This window comes from Tamandua tetradactyla, chromosome 20 (assembly GCF_023851605.1).
Source record: "Tamandua tetradactyla isolate mTamTet1 chromosome 20, mTamTet1.pri, whole genome shotgun sequence".
Lineage (NCBI taxonomy): Eukaryota > Metazoa > Chordata > Mammalia > Pilosa > Myrmecophagidae > Tamandua > Tamandua tetradactyla.
Window position 1 is genome coordinate 577,260 of NC_135346.1, and position 22,682 is coordinate 599,941.

The window sequence follows — 22,682 nt, forward strand, 5'->3', positions numbered from 1 at the left end:
TAAATGGGAGCTCCTCAAAATTAAACACTTTTGTGCATCAAAGAACTTCATCAAGAAAGTAGAAAGACAGCCTACATAATGGGAGACAACATTTGGAAATGACATATCAGATAAAGGTCTAGTATCCAGAATTTATAAAGAGATTGTTCAACTCAACAACAGAAAGACAGCCAACCCAATTACAAAACGGGAAAAAGACTTGAACAGACACCTATCAGAAGAGGAAATACAAATGGCCAAAAGGCACATGAAGAGATGCTCAATGTCCCTGGCCATTAGAGAAATGCAAATCAAAACCACAATGAGATATCATCTCACACCCACCAGAATGGCCATTATCAACAAAACAGAAAATGACAAGTGCTGGAGAGGACACGGAGAAAGAGGCATACTTATCCACTGTTGGTGGGAATGTCAAATGGTGCAACCACTGTGGAAGGCAGTTTGGCAGTTCCTCAAAAAGCTGAATATAGAATTGGCATACGACCCAGCAATGGTATTGCTGGGAATCTACTCAAAGGACTTAAGGGCAAAGACACAAACAGACATTTGCACACCAATGTTTATAGCAGCATTATTTACAATTGCAAAGAGATGGAAACAGCCAAAATGTCCATCAACAGAAGAGTGGCTAAACAAACTGTGGTATATACATACGATGGAATATTATGCAGCTTTAAGACAGGATAAACTTATGAAGCATGTAATAACATGGATGGACCTAGAGAACATTATGCTGAGTGAGTCCAGCCAAAAACTAAAGGACAAATACTGTATGGTACCACTGATGTGAACCAACATTCGAGAATAAACTTGGAATATGCCATTGGTAACAAGAGTCCAACAGGAGTTAGAAACAGGGTAAGATAATGCGCAATTGGAGCTGAAGGGATACAGACTGTGCAGCAGGACTAGATACAAAAACTCTAAAATAGATAACACAATAATACCTAATTGTAAAGTAATCATGTTAAAACGCTGAATGAAGCTGCATCTGAGCTATAGGTTTTTTTTGTTGTTGTTGTTTTGTTTTGTTTTTTTGTTTGTTTTTGTCTGTCTGGTTGTTTTCTTTTCTTTTGTTTTTACTATTATTATTACTTTTATTTTTTTCTCTATATTAACATTCTATATCTTTTTCTGTTGTGTTGTTAGTTCTTCGAAACCGATGCAAATGTACTAAGAAACGATGATCATGCATCTATGTGATGATCATAAGAGTTACTGATTGCATATGTAGAATGGTATGATTTCTAAATGTTGGGTTAATTTCTTTTTTTTCTTTTTTCCATTAATAAATAAATAAATAAATAAATAAATGGAATCATAGACTATGTGACCTTTCGTGTTTGGCTTTATTCACTCAGCATAATTGCCTTGAGGTCCAGCCAGGTTGCTGATGTATCTGTAGCTCTTGTCTGTTTCTGTGGAGTACTCCTCCACGGTAGGAATGTACTGCAGTTGCTTAACCACTCACCCCTTGAAGGACTTTTGGACTATCGTGAATTAAGATGCTATGAACAATTGTGAACATGATTTTGTATGAAAATAAGTTTCCATCTGTGGTAAATGCGCATATGGTAAGCCAGGTTTAAAATGTCAAAGGAAATGCCAAACGGTATCATTTAGATTTCCATCTCCAAAGTATGAGCAAACCAGCTTCTCTATGTCCTCTCCAGCATTTGGGGTTGTGCAAATCATTCTGATAGGCATGTGGTAATAGCTCCTTGTGATTTTGATTTGAATTTCCCTGATGGCTAATGAGGTTAAACATCTTTTTCGCATGCTTGTTTGCCATCTGCATGTCCTGAAGTAGATTTCAAAAATTTATGTGCATATTGTCATTCTTACTGCAATCACTAATAAATAATTCAAAAAAAAAGAAAAAGGGGAAATTAAATTAATACACCAGAAAAACCTTTTTAACACAAAGGTAGTAAAGGAGGTAGAGAGGAGCAAAGAAAGATATGAGACAAATAGAAAAAAAAAAAACAGTAAAATGGAGGAGATGAGACCACCCATGGGCAAAAATCACATCAAACAGGAATAAACTAAAATGTCCAATCAAGAGGCAGAGATTGCATATTTAAAAATCAAGATCCAAGTCTATTCTAAGTGTGAGACACACTTTAGATCCAAAAATGCCAATAGGTTGGCATTTTAAAGATGGAAAAAGCTATTCATCATAAACAGTATATATGTGTAAAAGAACTAGCATAGCTATGGCAATATTAGGTAACGTAGCTGTTAAAGCGAAAAAATTACTAGAGAGAAAGAGGACATTTCAGAGTCATAAAAGGGTCAATCAGGAAGAGAAAACATTTCTAAACTTATACACAGCTAACAAGAGAGCCCAACTTCCAAGCAACCTAACTGCTATCATTGAAATGAGAAATGGATGAGAGATTAATAAGAGTTGAATATTTTAAGACCCCACTCTCAATAGTTGACAGAACAAGAAGAAAGAAAATCAGTAAGGATACGAAGGATGAGACAACACGATCAACCAACTCGACCTAACTGACGTTTATAGAGCACTCTGTCTCCAAACAACAGAACACACTTTTCCAAGGCTGCGTGGAATATCTTCCAGGATACAGCATTTGCTTGACCATTAAAAAGACCCAATACATTTAAAAGGATCCAAAGCTTTCAATGTAGGCTTCAGGAGATAACAGAATAAAATTACAAATCAAAACCAGAAAGAAATGTGGGACATCCCCAAATATTTGGAAATTAAAGAACATACTACTAAATTCCTGAGTCAAGGGAGAAATCACAAGGAAAATTAGAAAATAGATTGAACTGAACTCAATTCACACATATCGGCATTTATGTGATTTCAATAACATTGCTTAGAGGTAAATTTGTAGCTTTGAATGTCTGTACTAGAAAAGTGCAAGATCTCAGACTGAAGGCCAATTCTTCAATCTTGAGTAACTAGTAAAAGAGTAAAGTGAACCGAAAAGAAGCAGAAGTAGTGAAATAATAAAGATCAGAAGCAAAAATAAGTAAAATGTAAAACAGGAATACAACAGATAATTTATTTAAAGCACAACAGTTGATTCTTTGAAAAAATTCAATATAATTTGCAAACCTTTAGACACACTGACCAAAAAGAGAGCAAGAAACAAAGCCAGAGAAAGACAGAGGAGACAATGATTGCTAAGATCTGGGACCAAAGAGAAAGCATCATAACCCACTTCACAGATAAGGAAATAAGTGAACTGTGCCCGTTTGGAGGTACTATGCACCCCAGGAAAGCCATGCTTATCCTAACCCAATCTTGTGGAGGCAGCCATTTTAATCCCCACTCAACAATGCACATTGGGATCTTCTGATTAGATTGTCTCCATGGAGATGCGACGCACCCAATTGTGCTTATTAACTTTTGATTAGATGGAGATGTGACTTCACCTATTCCAGGTGGGTCTTGATGAGTTTACTGCAGTCCTTTGAAAGAGGAAACATTTTGGAGAGAGTAGAAATGAAAGAAAGAACACAGCCTAGAGAAACGAGGAAGCCTCACAGCCAATAGAAACTTCACAGCAGAGCTGGCACATATGTGGACACGTGGAGAACAGAGACAGATGTCTGGAGATGCTTGGAGCCAGGCAGACATCACCATGAGATGCTGAGCAAGCCAGAGCCTGGCGAGGCAGATGCCAGTCATGTGACTGCCCTGCTGACAGAGGGTTCTGGACCTTCCTGGAATTAAGGTACCTCTTGTTAGTGCCTTAATTGGAGCGTTTCCACTTCCTTAGAACTGTAAACTTGTAACTTATTAAAATTTCCTTTTGTAAAAGCCATTCCAGCTCTGGTGTGTCACATTCTAGCAGCTTGCGAACTAATACGACAACTTTATATCAGACAACTTAGATGAAATGGACAAATTCCTAGAAAGATACCAATTCCTGAAACTGACTCAAGATGAATTAGAAAATCTTACTAGCCCTACAACTAGTAAAGTCATTGAGTTAGTGATTTAAAGCCTTCCCATAAAGAAAAATTCAGGCTCAGATGGCAACATTAATGAACTCTCCCAAACATGTTAAAAATTACACCAATTATTCCACAAACTCTTCCAGAAAATGGAGGCGGGAATCCATCACTCTACCAAGGCCAAATACACTGACACTAGAACCAGATGAAGACATCACCAGGAAAGAAGACTTCAGACCAATATCTTGTGAACACAGACACAACATTACTCCACAGAATATAAACAAACTGTACACCACAAAGCGTGAGTTTTATGGTTGCAAATTAAAAACAAGGAATTGGGTTGTTGGAGGAACCCAAAATAGGATGCAGTTTGTGACAAATGAATCTGTCTTACAAATGAATTACATACCCGTATTGAACTGGAGCTGAGAGGAGCTGAACTAAATACTTTTGAAATGCACTCTTTTGGCTGGAGACTGCAAAGCTAGAAGAGACTCCCCACTGCTTATAAACACAAGTAGTATCCAGATCTTGTTTTTTTAGGAATTCTAATCGCCAAGAAAAGGAACCAGAATTCCTGGTGTGAAGTAGTTGACTCCAAGTCTGGAACAGGGAAAAGACAAGACAATCTTGGCGCATCTTGAGGGACCAGAAAGTAAAGAAGTGCTTAAAAAGAGGTGTAGGCATGTTAAAGGGACTTGGGAGTTAACCCGAGGTAATCCACAGTAGCCTAGTCTAAAGCAACTCGAACAACAAAATTAAGTGACAATAATAAATAGTGGCCCAGAGAATACCATAATGATTGATGAGGCCATTCAGACACAAATGATTGAATAAATTAATTGAGAGAACTCTTCCTTACAGAAGAATTCTAGTTAAATGTAGAAGAAACCAGGGAAGTAGAAAATTATTAGAACACCACGGTAATAACTGCTAAAAGCAAGATCCATTGATGGATGCTAAAATAACTGGGTAAAAGTTTGAGAAACAGGATTTTTGCATCGCAATGAAGTGTGCCCCCCAAGTATTTATGAGTCACACAAGGAAAAAGAATAACTGTACAGTGGAGAACCTGGCAGACAGCACCTTCACCAGGTGGTCAAGGAAAACAGCAGACGCTAAGACATCCTGCACCCAGGAGGACATGGTAAGAAGGGTACGTCGCCTCTGTGGGATTCTCGCAAAGCTCCAAGACCTCCATGTAATCACGAGAAAACAGCAGGCAGATTTAAATTGAGGGTGTGGCTACAAAATACCTGAGCAGTACTATTCAGAGGTGTCAAGGCCCGAAGGAGAAGGAAAGAGGGACAAACTGCCACCATTTGGAGACTCAGACATGACAAGTAAGTGCAATGTGGGATTCTGGTTGGTTCTGGGACAGAAACATGATTCACTGGGAACCCTGGGGAAGTTCACTTAAGCCTGTAGTTCAGTTAATAGTATGGTTATTAAGCCATGTGACTTTCCTGGTTTCAGTTATAGCTCTGTGAGATGCTAACACTAGGGGGAGCCTGGGAACTCCGCTAGCATGTTTGCAGCTCACCTGTGGGGTGGTGCTCACGGCACACGCTAGGCCGGATCTAGCCTGCGGTGAGGTGGATGGGTGGGTGGGAAGCCGCAGAGGAGAGCAAGTGCAGGGGCTGCCATTCCACACACTCCCAACACGGAGGCGTCAGGAGCCGCCTCACACAGGCACCAGAGGAGCTGCTTTCCCGTCAGCCGGAATACAGGAAACGGCGTCATCAGTCTGGCTCCACACGTCACCGCTCCACTGTTCCTCCACTGCTGATTCAAAGAGCAAACAGCAATGACACAGAGCCCCCTGATAAATTAACAAAAACATTTTTGGGAAACACAGGCAAGGGCCCAATTAACCTTACGGGAAAGAAGGGAGGAGGCAACGAGAGAAGGCAGTGGGCGTCCTGCCTGGAGGCAACTGGCCCCAAACCTCCCTCTCCTGTTGAAGATGCCTGACTTCTCTCTTCTTGATTGAGGTTAACAATCTCAAGCCACCCGACTTTTAGGGGCAAATCTGGCAGAAAAGAAGCTGGGAAGGAAAACATCATCAATCTAGGGAAAGGTCTGACCAACCGGGGGGTGGGGTGGCAGGGAGAGGCCCCTGTACAGCATTCTCAAAGGCAATGCTAGTTTCATGACTGTCGCCTACAATGTCTGTCCTAGGATCGGTGAGGGACAAGAAGCAAAGCACAGGAACCGCCCAGGCGGGCCAGGGCCAGGGAACCTCTTTTGAAAGCAGCCAGGCCAGCCAAGCAAGGCGAAGGGCTGGAGAGACAGCCCTAGAGGGGGCCACACTAGCAGACCAGGAGCAGCCCCACTGGGTCTGGGGAGCACTGCCTGTTCTTGAAGTCCTTCCACTAGGAATTCAGGCCAGGGGCTGCGGGAACCCGGTGGAGAAGGGGCAGGAGGCCGACGCTCATGGTGCTGCCGTCTGGGACGGCCTCAGTCTTACCCTTCAAGACCTGGTTGATCCATTGCATGGCTGCTTTCTTCTCCAAGTCCAGGTCCTCAGCCGTGACCCGGCGACCTAGCTGGAGGGGTGGGGCCAGGGGCAACAGGGGCTTCCGCCTGCTGGGAAGCAGCAGAGGAACCTTGCGTTTCTGGGGTCCGGCCCTAACAGAAGCAGGCGAGCAAATCCCCAAGCTAGGGTTCTGGCCCGAGGGAGCATCTGAAACCTTTTCCTCCTGAATCTTCCTCCCCGGGGGTGACGCCTCAGAGGCCGAGGGGCTGGGCGAATGGCCTTCCTCGCTGGCTTTCTCTGCGGGCACCTGGGGATGGGTGGAGCGTGGACCGGGGAGAAGGGCTGCACCTGGACGGCTTCTGCTCTGCAGCGGACAGAAACCTCGAGTGGAGCTGTACGAGCTCATGATGGCGTTTCTTTTGCTGCATGAGCTCAGGAAAGAAGTGGGGAGTTTCTTAGCCAGGCTGTCTTTGGAGCTTTGGACACAGAGGTCACGCTTCAGAGGCCCTGGCCTGGGCACCAAGGAAGAGAGGGCGCCGTCGACGCCCAGGGGCGTAAATGCAGACCGGACAGGCCCGCGGCCGCCGGGGCCCCTACTCGGACAGCGCGGACTCTCGGGGTCTACGTGGCCTCGCTCCTGCCTCCCTGCGCCTTCTCGGACCTCGCCGAGAGCCGTCGGGTCGCCCTCCTCCTTGGCTCTCAGGTTATTGCCCTCTTCCAGGGCCTTTATCGGGATCTCCGTCCCACAGGGGCGTGGGCGGCGTGCAGAGAAGGAGGCCAACAGGTAGCGGACTACCTGCTTCAGTGCCAAACACACAGTCGGTCTGTCCTTAGTGGGTGCCGACTTCAGCACAACTGAGGTGCGGAACATGTCGGAGCCGCCTGCAGCCAGCGCGGGCATCGGGGAGCCGCTCCCGGACGCAGAGAAGAACCCCAGAAATAAGGACCAGCGCGGGCGGGCTGGGGGCGGCCTCGGGCGGGCCACGACGAACCCGCGGCGGAGGCGGAGGGCAGAAACCAGCGGATCCTCCAGCTCCGGCGTGCCCGCCAGGTCGAGGGCAGGGGCAGCGGCGTGGAGCTGGCGGGCCGGGACCACGCCGCGGGCAGGGGCCGCGGGCCAGCGGAGGACCGGTCTCTCGGACAGGTCTCCGCAGCACAGGGCCGGGGACGGCGGCTGGGGGCGGCGCCGGCTCAGGTAACTGCCCATGAGGACTAGTTCTGCGCTGTCGGCTCCTCGGGTGGTCGGCGGCTCCGACGGCTTTCCGTTAGCTGCCGAAGCGCCCGAAGCCCGGCGAGCACTGGGGCAACGCGGCCTGGAACGCGCCGTTGGAACGCGGGAGCCAAGGGGGGCGGGAACCAAGGGAGCGGAGCGCAGTGGGGCGCGAGCCAAGGGGGTTGGGAGCGCAGTGGGGCGCGAGCCAAGGGGGTTGGGAGCGCAGGGGGGCGCGAGCCAAGGGGGGCGGGAGCGCAGAGGGGCGCGAGCCAAGGGGGTTGGGAGCGCAGGGGGGCGCGAGCCAAGGGGGCGGGAGCGCAGGGGGGCGCGAGCCAAGGGGGCGGGAGCGCAGTGGGGCGCGAGCCAAGGGGGTTGGGAGCGCAGGGGGGCGCGAGCCAAGGGGGGCGGGAGCGCAGTGGGGCGCGAGCCAAGGGGGTTGGGAGCGCAGTGGGGCGAGAGCCAAGGGGGTTGGGAGCGCAGGGGTGCGCGAGCCAAGGGGGCGGGAGCGCAGGGGTGCGCGAGCCAAGGGGGCGGGAGCGCAGTGGGGCGCGAGCCAAGGGGGGCGGGAGCGCAGTGGGGCGCGAGCCAAGGGGGGCGGGAGCGCAGTGGGGCGCGAGCCAAGGAGGCGGGAGCGCAGGGGGGGCGCGAGCCAAGGGGGCGGGAGCCAAGGGGGGCGCGAGCCAAGGGGGCGGGAGCGCAGAGGGGTGCGAGCCAAGCGCGGGCCCGGCCCAGGCGGACCCTACTGCGCCTCCCGACCTCCTGCAGCTGGTTGAAGGCGGCTGGCGCGAGGGAGATGGGAGTTTGGGGTCCGCAGCTACTGGGACGCCCCAGTGAGGCGGGCATGACCGCGGGACGGAATGGACTCAGCGCGGAGTGCCGAGTCGTGGGGTCGAGCCCCCCTTCCCTTTCCAGGAACTCTTATCTTCCACGCGGCTCTCCTGCCCACCCACCCCCAGCCCCCCTTTCCAGGCAGTATGGGCTCTAGACATACTTCACTATGACCAGAGTTGCCAAAGGGGGCTTAGACCATTCAGGCAGAAGCAATAGTACCTGGTACCTAAAACACATTCCCTGATTTGAAGCTCGTGTTTGCTGATACTGTTACCTTATTCGTTTTCTACTCCTTAAATCCTTTAAGTCTTTGTGTCATTACTTTTCAGTAAGTCTGTGTGGTTCTTTTAAGACAAGTCAAGTCTGATTGGTGTTAGATGATTTTCCTTCTAGTAAGAAGAACGAATTACAGAATTGTGTTCACAAGTACTTGATTTAGCGCCAATGTTAAAAGCTGTATTCTAGGTCAATGCTGGAAAGAGGTGTTAAGTTTCCAGGTGACTCTTGGAAACCTATTTAGCCCATAAAGTGTCCTCAAGCGTTACATCATAACTAGGCATTTTCTCACATAACCAGGAGATGCCTTTATTCAGCTGTTTCTCAGCAGGTAGTGAGTTTATTTGCAGAGTTGACTTAGAGAGAAAGACCACATCTGAGCAACAACAGAGGCTCTCTGGAGGTGACTGTTAGGCGTAATTATAAATTGGCTTGGCTGCTTTGCAGGAAAAGGTTTCATAGGGGCAAGCTTCAAGATTGAGGGCTTGACTTATTAAATTGGGAGTCCCTAGTATCTGAGAAAATATCCGGAATTCCCCAGGTGGGGCAGTTTAATAGTTCCACATTTCTCACTAGTCCCTCAAGGTGACTTTGCAAAGATGTTTTTATTTTCTGCCTCAAATACTCTGGAATATATGTGGGTTTTTCACTAACCTGTGCAGAATAATGGGATCTCATTCCCTCTTCTAGGTTCCATGTAATTAGGTTGTTTAAATAAACTGACCAGACAAGTTAAATTAGATAGTATGCCACAGAAAATTTAAATTTTAGACCCAATAAACATCTTTGATATCCCACAGAGGTTGAAGTTTTAAAATGCAGACAGTACCATCCCTTAACCTTACCTTAGACCTAACCAAGTCCATTTCATTCATATCTCTCATTGGAGTTTGATCTCTTCATCAGCTTCTTTAACAGTTGCCATATACGGTAATACTGACTTTAATTGCTGCAGAGCGCTGACTCTGAGTCTCAGGTGTCCCACAGATGCCTGATGTTCCTGAAACTACCTGGTTGTACACAAAGATCAGCAACTCAGAATTTAGAAACAACAGTTAAAACTTAGGAATAGATGTGACTGCTATAAGAGCGTACATTCTAGGAATCTTTACAATGAGCCTTATCTGAACATTCTGTACTCCTTAATCATCAATTGCCCAATCTCTGCCCACTTTAGTGATAATCTATTGTGCTGGTTTGAAAGCACGTACGTCCCCTAGAAAAACCATGTTTTAATCTAAATCCCATTTCGTAAAGGCAGAATAATCCCTATTCGGTACTGTATGTTTGAATCTGTGATTAGATCATCTCCCCGGGGATGTAACCCAATCAAGAGTGGTTGTTAAGCTGGAGTAGGGGAAATGTGTCTCCACCCATTTGGGTGGGTCTTGATTGGCTTACTGGAGTCCTATAAAAGAGGAAACATTTTGGAGAATGAGAGATTCGGAGAGAGCAGAGAACGCTGCAGCGCCATGAAGCAGAGAGTCCACGAGCCAGCGACCTTTGGAGATGAAGAAGGAAAATCCCTCCCGGGAAGTTTCGTGAGATAGGAAGCCAGGAGAGAAAGCTAGCACTTAATGCCGGGATCGCCATGTGCTCTTCTAGCTGAGAGAGGAACCCTGACTGTGTTCACCACATGCCTTCTCACTTGAGAGAGAGACCCTGAACTTCACTGGCCTTCTTGAACCAAGGTATCTTTCCTAGGATGCCTTGGATTGGACATTTCTATTGACTTGTTTTAACTGGGACATTTTCTTGGCCTTAGAGAACTGTAAACTAACAACTTATTAAATTCTCCTTTTAAAAGCCATTCCGTTTCCAGTATATTGCATTCCGGCAGCTAGCAAACTAGAACACCTATGCACTTAAATTCCAATACTCAGAGTTTGCTGATTATGTTTAGCTTATATGAATGAGGCCATACATTATCTGTCCATTTCTTCCTGGCTCATTTCACTCAACATACTGTAGTCAAAGTTCATTCTTCTCGTTGTATGCCTCATGACTTCATTTCTCCCTACAGCAGCTCATGATCCCATCGTATGTATACACCACGTTTCGCCCTTCCATTCATTAGTCAGTGTACCCTTAAGCCACTTCCGTCCATTGCAAATCATGAACTATGCCACCATAAACACCAGTATGCAAGTGTCTGTTCATGTCCCTGCTTTCAGTTCCTCCAAGTCTCCAGTAATGGGGTAATGGGGTCCTAGGAAACCCTACACACAGCCTCCTGTGGAGCCACCGCACTGCCCTCAGAGAGGCTGCCCCTCTCAGCCTCCCTACCGTATAATCACACAGTTTTCCTCACGGTAAGATCCCACAGTTATGCATTCCCCACCACAGTCTACAGGAGGACATTTCCATTTCTTCCACAAAGAGAGAAGCAGAGAAGGAAAAATAAAGAAAAAAAGACAAAGCAACAAGAAGAATTCCATACCCATCTGTGGTATCCCTCTCGTTAGCACCTAACTTTGGTATATCACGTTTGGTGCAGTTAACGAGCAAACACTACAATGTTACTGTTAACGTAGATCTAGTTTGAGTTAATTATATTTTTTCAATTTACCATCCCCTAGTTAACACCTTCCAATGATGACACTCAATTGTCCTCCTCCAAGTAAATACTTTCATCTATACATTTACTCACCATCGTTGTTCGCTTTAGGTTTCACTATGTTCTACAGCCTGAGTTTTATTCTCTGTCTTTCCTTCCCGTGTCATACATGCCTCTAGCCTTCCTCTTTCAACCATGCTCACCTTCAGCTTTATTCATTGCACTCGCAGTATCATGCAACTATCAGGTATACTGTGCCATTCGTTTCTGGATCTTTGCAATCAGTCCTATTGCACGTTCTGTGTTCCTTCAGCACCAAGGGCCCAAAGTTTACCTTCTTTCTATCTCCTGATAACGTGTGTTCTCCACCTTAGCTCTTGGAATTTGCTCATTATCGTTCATTCATATTAGTGAGACCATATAGTATTTGTCCTTTTGTTTCTGCATTATTTCGCTCAACATATTATCCTCACGGTTCATCCACTTTGTTGCATGTTTCATGACTTTATTCTGTCTTACAGCTGTGTGATGTTCCATCGTATGTACATACTGCAGTTTCTTTATCCATTCATATGTTGATGGGTATTTGGCCTGTTTCCATCTCTTGGCAATTGTGAATAATGTTGCTATAAACATCTTTGTACAGATATCCATTCATGTCACTGCTTTCAGTTCCTCCAAGTATATACCCAGTAACGGGATTTCCGGACTGTATGGCAATTCTATATTTAGTTTCCTGATGAACCACCAAACTGTCTTCCATATGGTTGCACCATTCTACATTCCCAGCAACAGTGGATAAGTTTGCCTCTTTCTGTACATCCTCTCCAGCACTTAGAGTTTTCTGGGTTTTTTGATACTGACCATTCTAGTGGGTGTGAGATGATATCTCATTGTGGTTTTGGTTTTCATTTCCTTTACAGTTAGTGGAGTTGAGCATCTTTTCATGTGGTTTTTTTGGGGGGGGCGGGGAGTGCATGGTCCGGGAATCAAACCTGGGTCTCCCTCATGGAAGGTGGGCATTCTAACCTCTGAACTACCTGGGCACCCTTTTTCATGTGTTTTTATTCTTCTTTTTTAATTTTCTTCTTTTTTTCCCTCTCTTTTTTTTAAATTTGCCTTTCATATGTTTTTGAACCATTTGTATTTCCTTTTTGGAAAAGTGTCCATATATTTTGCCCATTTCTTCATTGGGCCATTTGTCTTTTTGTTGTTAGTTGCAGAATCTCTTTATGTATTCTACATATTAAACCCTTCTCTGATATGTGGTCTCCTATTTTGTAGGCTGCTATGCAGGTTGGAAATTATTATGTATCCCATAAAAACCACATTTCAATCCTTGTGGAGGCAGCCATTTCTTTTCATCCTGATTCAATAATGTAGGTTGGCAACTTTTGATTAGATTATGCCCATGGAAATGTTACTCACCCAATTGTGGGCCCCTGCCCTTCCAACTGTTCTAGTTTGCTAGCTGCTATACCAGAAACGGAACAGCTTTTAACATCGGGAACTTAGTAAGTTGTTAGTTTACAGTTCTAAGTAGTTCTAAGGCTGTGAAATTGCCCAAATTAAAACAAGTCTATAGAAGTGTCCAATCTAAGGCATCCAGTAAAAGATACCTTGGTTCAAGAAGGCCAGTGACATTCAATGTTTCTCTCTCGGCTGGAAGGGCACGTGGTGAACATGAACATGGCGTTGTCTGCCGACTTTCTCTCTAGGCCTCTTGCTTCATGAAGCTCCCTGGGAGGTGTTTTCCTTCTTCCTCTCCAAAGGTCACTGGCTGGTGGGCTCTCTGATTCTCTCGTCCTTCTGTCGTGGCTCTGTGGATCTCTCCTTGCTCTCAAGACCATCTCTCTCCAAAATGATGTCTGCTCTTTTATAGGATTCCAGTAAACCAGTCATGACCCACATAGAATGGGTGGACACACGTCTCCATCTGGTCAAGTTTAATCCCCACAGTTGATTGAGTCACATCTCCATGGAGATAACCTGATCAAGTTTCCAACCTGTAGTACTGAGTAGGGATTAGAAGAAAGCGTTGCTCCCACATAATTGATTCGGATTAATACGTGGCTTTTCTAGGGTACATAAATCCTCTCACAGGCACACCAACTAAATTTGATTATTGGTTTTTCTATCTCTGCAAAGTAAATTGTTGGGATTTTAACTGGTATTGCATTGAATCTATAAATAAATTTGGGCAGAATGAAATCTGAATCATATTTAGTCTTCCAATCCATGAACATAGAATGCCCTTTTTATTTAGTTCTTCCATAGTTTCTTTTAGCAATCTCTTATATTTTTCTGTGTATAGGTCTTTTATGCCCTTGGTTAAATATATTCCTAAATATTTTGGGGTGTTTTGTTCTTTTGTAAGTGGGATTTTTTTTCTTTCATCCTCAGATTGCTCATTGCTGGTGTATAAAAATACAACTGATTTTTGCATGTTAATCTTTGTTTTAGTTTGCTAAGATGCCAGAATGCAATACACCAGAAATGGGATGGCTTTTAAAAAGGGAATTTATTAAGCTGAAAGTTTCCAGTTCTGAGGCCATAATGATGTCCAAATTAAGTCACCAATAAGAGGTTACCTTCACGCAAGAAAGGCTGATGCCATCTGAAGCAGTTCTGTCAGCTAGAAAGTAGCTCATGTGGCTAGTTTCTGCTGGGGTCTCCGGCTTATGGACACCTCTCTCAGCTGGGAAGGCACACAACGACATCTGCTAGCTTTCTCTCCTCATTTCATAAGACTTCACTGGGGTACCTTCCTTCTGCATCTCCAAAGGTCTCTGACTGTGTGGGCTCTGTTGGTTCTGAAGCTTTTCCAAAATTGTCCCCTGTTAAAGGGCTCCAGTAAGCAACTCCGTCTTGAATGGGTGGAGACACATCTCCATGGAAACCACCTAATCAAAAGTTACACCCACGGTTGGATGGGTCACATCCCCATGGAAACAATAAAGAAGATCCCACCCAGAAAAATCAATCAGGATTAAAGAGCATGGCTTTCCTGGGTGTACACAACAGTTCGAAATGGGCACAATGTCATATCCTGCCACTCTGCTGTACTTGCTTATTAGCTCTAGTAGCATCACTGTAGATTGTTTTTGGATTTTCTACATATGGGATCATGTCATTTGCAAACAGTGAAAGTTGTATTTCTTCATTGGCAACCAGGATGCCTTTCATTTCTTTCTCTTCCCTAACTGCTCTGGCTGGAACTTCCAGCACGAGCTGAATAGCAGTGGTGACACTGGGAATGTTTGCCTTGCTGCTGCTCTCAGAGGGAAAGCTTTCAGGATTTCCCCACTGAGGATGATGTTAGCTGTGGGTTTTGAATATTTTCCCTTTATCATGCTGAGGAAATTCCTTTCTATTCCTACTCTTTGAAGTGTTTTCTTTAAGAACAGATGCTGAATTTTGTCAAATGCCTTTTCTGCATCAATCAAGATGATCATGTGGGTTTTCCTCTTTAATTTATTGATGTGGTGTATAACTTATTTTCTTGTGATGAACCAGACTTGCATGCCTGGAATAAAACTCACTTGGTCATGGTGTATAATTTCTTTTTAATGTGCTGTTAGATTTGATTTGCAAGCATTTTATTGAGGATTTTTGCCCCTATATTCATTAAAGGGATTGATCTGTCATTTTCTTTTCTTGTAGTATCTTTGTTTGGCTTTGGTATTATGATGATGTTGGTATTATGATGATAGTATGAGTTAGGTAGTATGCTGATTTGAATCTGTTATGTATCCCAGAAAGCCATGTCTTAATACTGATCCAATCTTGTGGGAGCAGCTGTTTCTTTGAATTCTAATTCAATATTGTAGGGTGGAAACTTTAGATTATCTCCGTGGAGATATGATATGCTTAATTGTGGGTGTGACCTTTGGATTAGATGGAGATATGACTCCATCCACTCCAAGTGGGTCTTCAGTAGTTTGCTGGAATACTTTAAAGAGGAAGCATCTTGGAGAGAGCCAGAGCTGACAGAGAGAGCAGATGTAGATGCTTGGAGAACAGTTGCTTCACAGAACAGACACATGATGTCTGGAGATTCTTGGAGCCCATTCCCATGAGATGTTAAGCAAACTAGGACCTGGAGAGAGCCAAGAGAAGAAAAGAGATGAAAGCCAGCCCAGAGAAGCAAAGTGAGGAACCCCCACAGGAGCAGAGGCTGAAAGCAACAGAGCCCAGGAGCAAGGGACCAGCAGATGCCAGCATGTGACTACCCAGACGACAAAGGCGTTTCTGGCCCATCAGCCTTCCTTGAATTAAGGTATCTGTCTCTGGATGCCTTAGTTTAGACATTTTCATAGGCTTAGAACTGTCAACTTGTAACTTAGTAAATTCCCTTTTTAAAAGCCATTCCATTCCTGGCATATTGCATTCCAGCAGCTTAACAAAGTAACACAGGTAGCTTTGCCTCCTCTTCAAATTTCTGAAGCATTTGAGCACGATTGGTACATTTCTTTCTTGAATGCTTGGTAGAATTCACATGTGAAGCCATCTGTTCCTGGACTTTTCTTTGGGGGGTATGTTGGTGACTAATTCAATCTTTTTACTTGTCATTGGTTTGTTGAAGTCTTCTGTTTCTTCTTGCGTCAATGTAATTGTTAATTCTTTTCTAGGGAGTTGTCCATTTCATTTAAGTTGTTGAGTTGGTGAGTTTATAGTGGTTTATACTATCCTCTCATTATCGCCTTTTTTTCTGCAGGGTCAATGGTTATGTTCCCCTCCTGTTACTTACTTTATTTATTTATATCTTCTCTCTTTTTTTTCTTTATCAGCCTAGCTAAGGGTTCATTGATCCTATTGATTTTCTTAAAGTACAAGCTTCTGGTTTTGCTGAGTCTCTCTATTGTTTTCATGTTCTCAATTTCATTTGTTTATACTCTACTCTCATTTCTTTCCCTCTGTTTCCTTTGGGACTGTTCTTTTACTAGTTCCTCCAAAAAAGCAGTTAGTTTCTTGATTTTTGTTCTTTTTTCTATTTTAATATAAGCATTTAGGGCAATAAATTTCCTTTTCAGCACTTCCTTCACTGCATTCTCTAAGTTTTCATATATGGAAACTTTATTTTGTCTCATTTCTCTCTTTCCCATTTTGGTCAGAAGGCTTTCTCAATCCCATGATGCTGGGTCCTGGCCCATCCTGGGAGGTCTTTTCCACGTGGCCAAGAAGATTTTACACCCCTGGGAGTCAAGTCCCACGTAGTGGGGAGGACAATAAATTCATATGCCAAGTTGGCTGAGGGAGAGAGGCCACATCTGAACAATAAAAGAGATTCTCTTGGGGGCTTCTCCTAGGTATATTGTAAGTAGGCTTAACTTCTCCTTTATAGGAATAAGTTTCATAGGGGTGAACCCCAAGATTGAGATCTCAGCTTATTGAATTGGTTGTCCCCACTTCTTATTAGAATATCAGAAATTCCCCAGATGAGGAAGTTGATTGTAAATACTTTTTTATTCTCTTCCCACATTATTCTGGGATGTACCAGGGAACCACACTAACCTGTACAAACCAATAAGATCACATGTCCTATTCAAGATTCCATGTAATTATGATGTTCAACTAAACTGACAACACAAACTAAATTAGGTAACATGCTACCCAATTTTTAAAAATTTTGAACCAAATAAACATCTCTCCTTTTGGTCTCACACGGAAGTTGAAGTTTTAAAATATGGACCATGTCATCCTTTACCCTGTATCCTGGGTTACCTTAGTCCTATCCAGATCAACTTTAACTCATATCTCTAGTCAAAGTCTGATCACTTTTTCAGCATTTTAAACAGTTTCTGTATGTGGTACTGCTGACTTACATAGCTTCGGTGCTCTGACTCAGACTCTCAGGTGTCATATAAATACCTAAAGTTTCAGGGAATGACCAGGTTACACACAAACAGCTCGGTATCTCAGAATGTATGAATAACAGTTGTAACTCCCGAATATGTGAGCCTACTGTAAAAGCTTACCATCTTGCACCCTTTACAATAGGCCCCAACCTGATAACCCACGCCCTCGGCTTCAGTTCCCCGAGTTTTTATATTATAGTTAGTCCATATGGTTAAGGCATGAGAATATTTGTCTTTTTGTTACTACTTCGTTCGGCATACTGTCCTTATGGTTCATTCACCTAGTTGCATGTCTCACAGCCTCATTCCTTCCTGCAGTTGCTCAATGGTCCATTGTGTGTACACACCCCTGCTCCCCTTTCCAGTCCTCAGTGCTCCACTGTGAATCACGAACACGGCCACCATAACCACCAGTGTCCAATGTCCACCCCTGTCCCCAGTCTCAGTTCCTCCAGCAACATATCCAGCAACAGGGTTGCAGTGTCGTACGGCAGCCCACCCCGAGCCTCCTGTGGAACCACCACACTGCCCTCCAAGGGCTGCACCTCTCAGCTTCCTTACCGACAGTGAACAGGTACAGGTCTTTCTGTGCATTCTCTCTAACACTTGTTTCCCTCTGCTCATTTCTAAAGAGTTTTATTCACACATCATACAATCCCACCTCAGTAAATAGACATGCCTTCACCTCCATACTCTATCTGAAGACATTTCCTCTCCTTCTGCAAAGATTCCATACCCCTCCCCCATATCCCACACTCGTTGACATTTAGTTTTGGCGAAATGCCTTTGTTACATTCGGTGAAAGCACATCACCATGTTACTGTTGACTATAGACCCTAGATTGCATTGATTGTGCTTTTTTTTGTATACCATCCCATTTCAACACCTTGCAAAGTTGACATTCCTTTGTTCTCCTTCATGCAAAAGCATTCTTATATTTGTACGTTTAATCACCATCATTGTCCACGCTGAGCATTCCTAAGTTATACCATCTCAGTCTTTGTCCTCTATCTTTCCTTCTGGTTTCATACATGACCCAGCCCTTCTCCCTCAATCATGCTCACATTCGGCTTCATTCAGTGTATGTTTATTATTGTGCTACCATCAGGTATTGTTGTGCTGTCCATTTCTAAATCTTTACAAGCAGTCCTATTACACAATCTATATTCCTTCAACACCAAATGCCCAATCTCTATCCTATTTCTATCTCCTGATACTGTGTTCTTAACTTTAATTTTCAAAAAGCACTCATTAATGTTAGTTCATATTAGTGAGACCATTCAGTATTTACCCTTTTGTTTCTGGCTAATTTCACTCAGCATAATGTCCTCAAGGTTCATCCATGTTGTTACATGCTTCATGGCTTTATTCTGTCTTACAGCCGCGTAATATTCCATCATAGGTATATACCACAGCTTGTTTAACCACCGATCTATTGCTTATCCAACAGTGGATAAATGTGCCTCTTCCTCCACATCCTCTCTAGCACTTGTTGTTTTCTTTTTTTTTTTATAATGGCTATTCTGGTGGGTGGGAGATGATATCTCATTTTGGTTTTGATTTTCATTTCCATAACAGCCAGTGAAGTTGAGCATCTTTTCATGTGCCTTTTAGGCTTTTGTATTTTCTCTTCTGCAAAGTGTCTGTTCATGTCTTTTGCTCATTTATTAATTGAGTTGCTTGCCTTTCTGTTGTTCAGTTGTAGAATCTCTCTATATGTTCTATATTGTCTCCCATTATGTAGGCTGCCTTTTAAATTTCCTGATAAAGTTCTTTGATGCACCAAAGTGTTTAATGTACTTTTTTTATTGCTTGTGCTTTGGGTGTAAGATCTAGGAAACCACCTCCTATCACAAGACTTATAAGGTATTTCCCTGTGTTTTCTTCTAAAAGTTTTATGGTCTTAACTCTAATGTTTAGGCCTTTGATCCATTTTGAGTTAATTTTTATAAAGAGTCTGAGATATGGATCCTCTTTCATTCTTTTGCATATAGGATAACCAGTTCTCAGACACCGTTTATTGAAGAGGCTGCTCTGTCATAGGTGGGATGGCTTGACTGCCTTATCAAAGATCAATTGTCCATAGATGAGACGGTCTATATCAACACTCTATTTGAGTCCATTGGTCAGTACATCTATCTTTGTGCTAGGACCATGCTGCTTTGACCACTGTAGCTTAGTAATATACTTTAAAGTTAGGTAGTGTGAGACCTCCCGCTTCATTTTCCTTTCTCAAGATATTTTTAGCTATCCCTGTGCTTCCAAATAAATTTGGTTATTGATTTTTCTATTTCTGCAAAGAAAGTTGTTGGGATTTTAATGGTATTGCATTGAATCTATAAATCAATTTGGTTAGAATTGACATCTTAACTATATTTAGTGTTCTAATCCGTGAATACCATATGCCCTTCCATTTATTAGGACTTCCAAGTATTCTTTTTAGCAATTTATTGTAGTGTTCTGTGTATAGGTCTCTTGTATCCTTAGTTAAATTTATTCCTAAATATTTGGTTCTTTTGGTTGCTATTGTGAGTAGAATTTTTTTTCTTGAATTTCCTCCTCAGATTGCTTATTACTAGTGTATAAGAAAACTACTGATCTTTGGATGTTGATCTTGTACCCTGCTACTTTGCTGTACTCATTTATAAGCTCTGGTATTTTTGCTGTAGATTTTTCAGGATTTTTAACATATAGTATCATGTCATCTGCAAACAGTGAAAGTTTTACTTCTTACTTTCTAATTTGGGTGTCCTTTACTTCTTTTTCTTCCCTAATTGCTCTGGCTAGAACTTCCAGCACAATATTGAATAACAGTGGTGACAGTGGGCATCCTTGTCTTGTTCCTGATCTTAGAGGGAAAGCTTTCAGTCTTTCCCCATTGAGGATGATGTAGGTGTGGGCTTTTCATATATTCTCTTTATCATGTTCAGGAAGTTTCCTTCCAGTTCTAACTTTTGAAGTGTTTTCATTAAGAATGGATGCTGAATTTCGTCCAATGCCTTTTCTGCATCAATCAAAATGATCATGTGGTTTTTTCCGCTTTGACTTATTGATACAGTGTATCACACTAACTGATTTGTTCATATGGTGTATTACATTATTGATTTTCTTATGTTAAACCATCCTTGAATACTTAGAATAAATTCCATTTGGTCATGGTGTATAATTTTTTAATGTGCTGCTGGATTCCATTTGCAAGTATTTTGTTGAGGGTTTTTGCATCTATATTCATTAGCGATATTGGTCTGTAATTTTCTTTTCTTATAGTATCTTTCTAGTCTGACTTTTTTATTAGGGTGATGTTGGTTTCATAGAACACAGTTCTATGAAGTTCACAGTTCTAATCTGCTAGCTGCTGGAATGCAATATACCCGAAACAGAATGGCTTTTAAAAAGGGTAATTTAATAAGTTGCTAGTTTACAGCCAAGAAAGTGTCCCAATTAAAACAAGTCTATAGAAATGTCCAATCTAAGGCATCCAGGGAAAGATACTTTAGTTCAAGAAGGCCGAAGAAGTTCAGGTTTTCTCTGTCAAGTGAGATGGCAAATCGTGAACATAGTCACAGTTTCTCTCTCAGCTGGAAGGGCATATGGCGAGCACGGCATCATCAGGTAGCTTTCTCTCCTGGCTTCCTGCTTCATGAAGCTCCCCAGGAGGCGTTTTCCTTCTTCATCTCCAAAGATCGCTGGCTGTGGACTCTCTACTTCATGTTGCTGCAGCATTCTCTGCTCTCTCCAAATCTCCTTCATTCTCCAAAATGTTTCCTTTTTTATAGGACCCCAGAAACTTATCAAGACCCACCCAAATGGGTGGAGACATGTCGTCACCTAATCCAGCTTAACAACCACTCTTGATTAAATCACATCTCCAGGGAGATGATCTCATTACAGGTTCAAACATACGCTATTGAATAGGGATTATTCTGCCTTTATGAAATGGGATTTTGATTAAAACTTGGCTTTTAAGGAGACATACATCCTTTCAAACCAGCACAATGAGTTAGGTGGCTTTCCCTCCTCTTCAATTTTTTGAAAAGTTTAAGAAGAGTTGGTATTGATTCTTTCTTGAATGCTTGATAAATTCACATGTGAAGCAATCTTGCCCTGGATTTTTCTTTTCTGGGAGCACTTGATGACTGATTCAACCTTTTTCTTGTGATTAGTGTGTTGAGGTCGTCTGTTTCCTCATGAGTCAATGTTGATAGTTCTTGCCTTTCTAGGAAGTTGTCATTTCATCTCCATTGTCTAGTTTATTAGCATATAGATGCTCATAGTATCTTCTCATCACCTCCTTTATTTCTGCAGAGTTAGTGGTTATGTCTCCTTTTCCATTTCTGATTTTATTTATTTGCCCCAACTCTGTTTGTTTGTTTTATGTCAACCTAGATAAGGGTTCATCAATTTGTTGATTTTTCTCAAAGAACCAACTTCTGGTTTTATTGATTTGTTTTTGTTTTCATGTTCTCAATTTCACTTATTCCTGTCTAATCTTCACTGTTTCTTTCCTTTTGTTTGCTTTGGAGTTAGTTTGCTATTCTTCCTCTTGTTCATACAAGTGAACAGTTAATTCCTAGATTTTGCTCTTTATTTCTTTTTAAATATAGGCATTTAAGGCAACAGATTTCCCTCTTAGCACTGCCTTTGCTGCCTCCCATAAATTTTGATATGTTTTCTTTTCATTTGCCTTGAGATATTTACTGATTTCTCCTGCAATTTCTTCCTTGACCCACTGATTGTTTAAGAGTGTGTTATTTAGCCTCCATATAATTGTGAAATTTCTGGTCCTCTGCCTGTTCTTGATTTTCAACTTCATTCCTTTATGATCTGAGAAAGTGTTTTTTATGATTTCAAACTTTTTTAATTTATTGGGACTTGTTTTGTGACTCAGCATATGGTCTGTCCTTGAGAATGATCCATGAGCATTTGAGAAAAATGTGTATCCTGCTGTTGTGAAGTGAATGTTCTGGAAATGGCTGTTAAGTCTAGTTCACTTATTGTGTTAACTCACATTCCCTGTTTCTTTATTGATCCTCTGTATACATGTTCTATCCATTGATGAGAGCCGGGAATTGATGTCTCCAACTATTATGGTAGAGATGTCTATTTCTCCCTTCAGTGTTGTCAATATTTACTTCATGTACTTTGGAGCACTCAGGTTCAGAGAATAAATATTTATAATTGTTTTGTCTTATTATTGAATTGTTCCTTTTATTAATACATAGTGGCCCACCCCATCTTATTCTTTTTATATGCATTTTTCTTTCATGAATCTTTTCATATACATTATTACCTCTTATATGAATTTCCCTCAAATGTAATTTTCATTAAAATACAGTTTTTACTAATCCTGAAAGGGGAGTAATCTTTACTCAGAGAAAGCAGACAGGAGTGAGGGACTCAGGGCAGAAACTACAGGAGTAAAGAGCCAGCAAGGAAGCAGCGTCCATAAATTCAGCGAGGCGAGGGTGTATTTCTTTGGCGTGTCTCTAAGTCTGCAGAGCACATGTTGCCAAGTTTTCCTTCTCT

The 22,682-nt window shown here is 42.8% G+C and overlaps 1 protein-coding gene across 1 annotated transcript; it reads right to left on the bottom strand.

Annotated features, from left to right (window-relative positions):
• Window positions 1–3,729: 3,729 nt before the first annotated feature.
• Window positions 3,730–8,477, bottom strand: LOC143664754 (nuclear envelope pore membrane protein POM 121-like). Its single transcript, XM_077138152.1, has 2 exons — window positions 6,413–8,477; window positions 3,730–5,727 (listed from the first exon to the last, which is right to left on the bottom strand). The coding sequence occupies exons 1-2, from the start codon at window positions 8,475–8,477 to the stop codon at window positions 5,627–5,629; spliced, it is 2,166 nt and encodes a 721-aa protein (XP_076994267.1). The 3' UTR covers window positions 3,730–5,626.
• Between the last annotated feature and the right edge of the window lie 14,205 nt (window positions 8,478–22,682).

What these genes read in the sequence shown, in the direction of transcription:
- LOC143664754 (XM_077138152.1), bottom strand. Translation starts at nt 8,477, where the DNA reads ATGCCCGCCTCACTGGGGCGTCCCAGTAGCTGCGGACCCCAAACTCCC. An exon ending in GATCAACCAGGTCTTGAAGG is followed by an intron (nt 5,728 to 6,412) that starts GTAAGACTGAGG and finishes TCTTTGAATCAG; the next exon opens with CAGTGGAGGAACAGTGGAGC.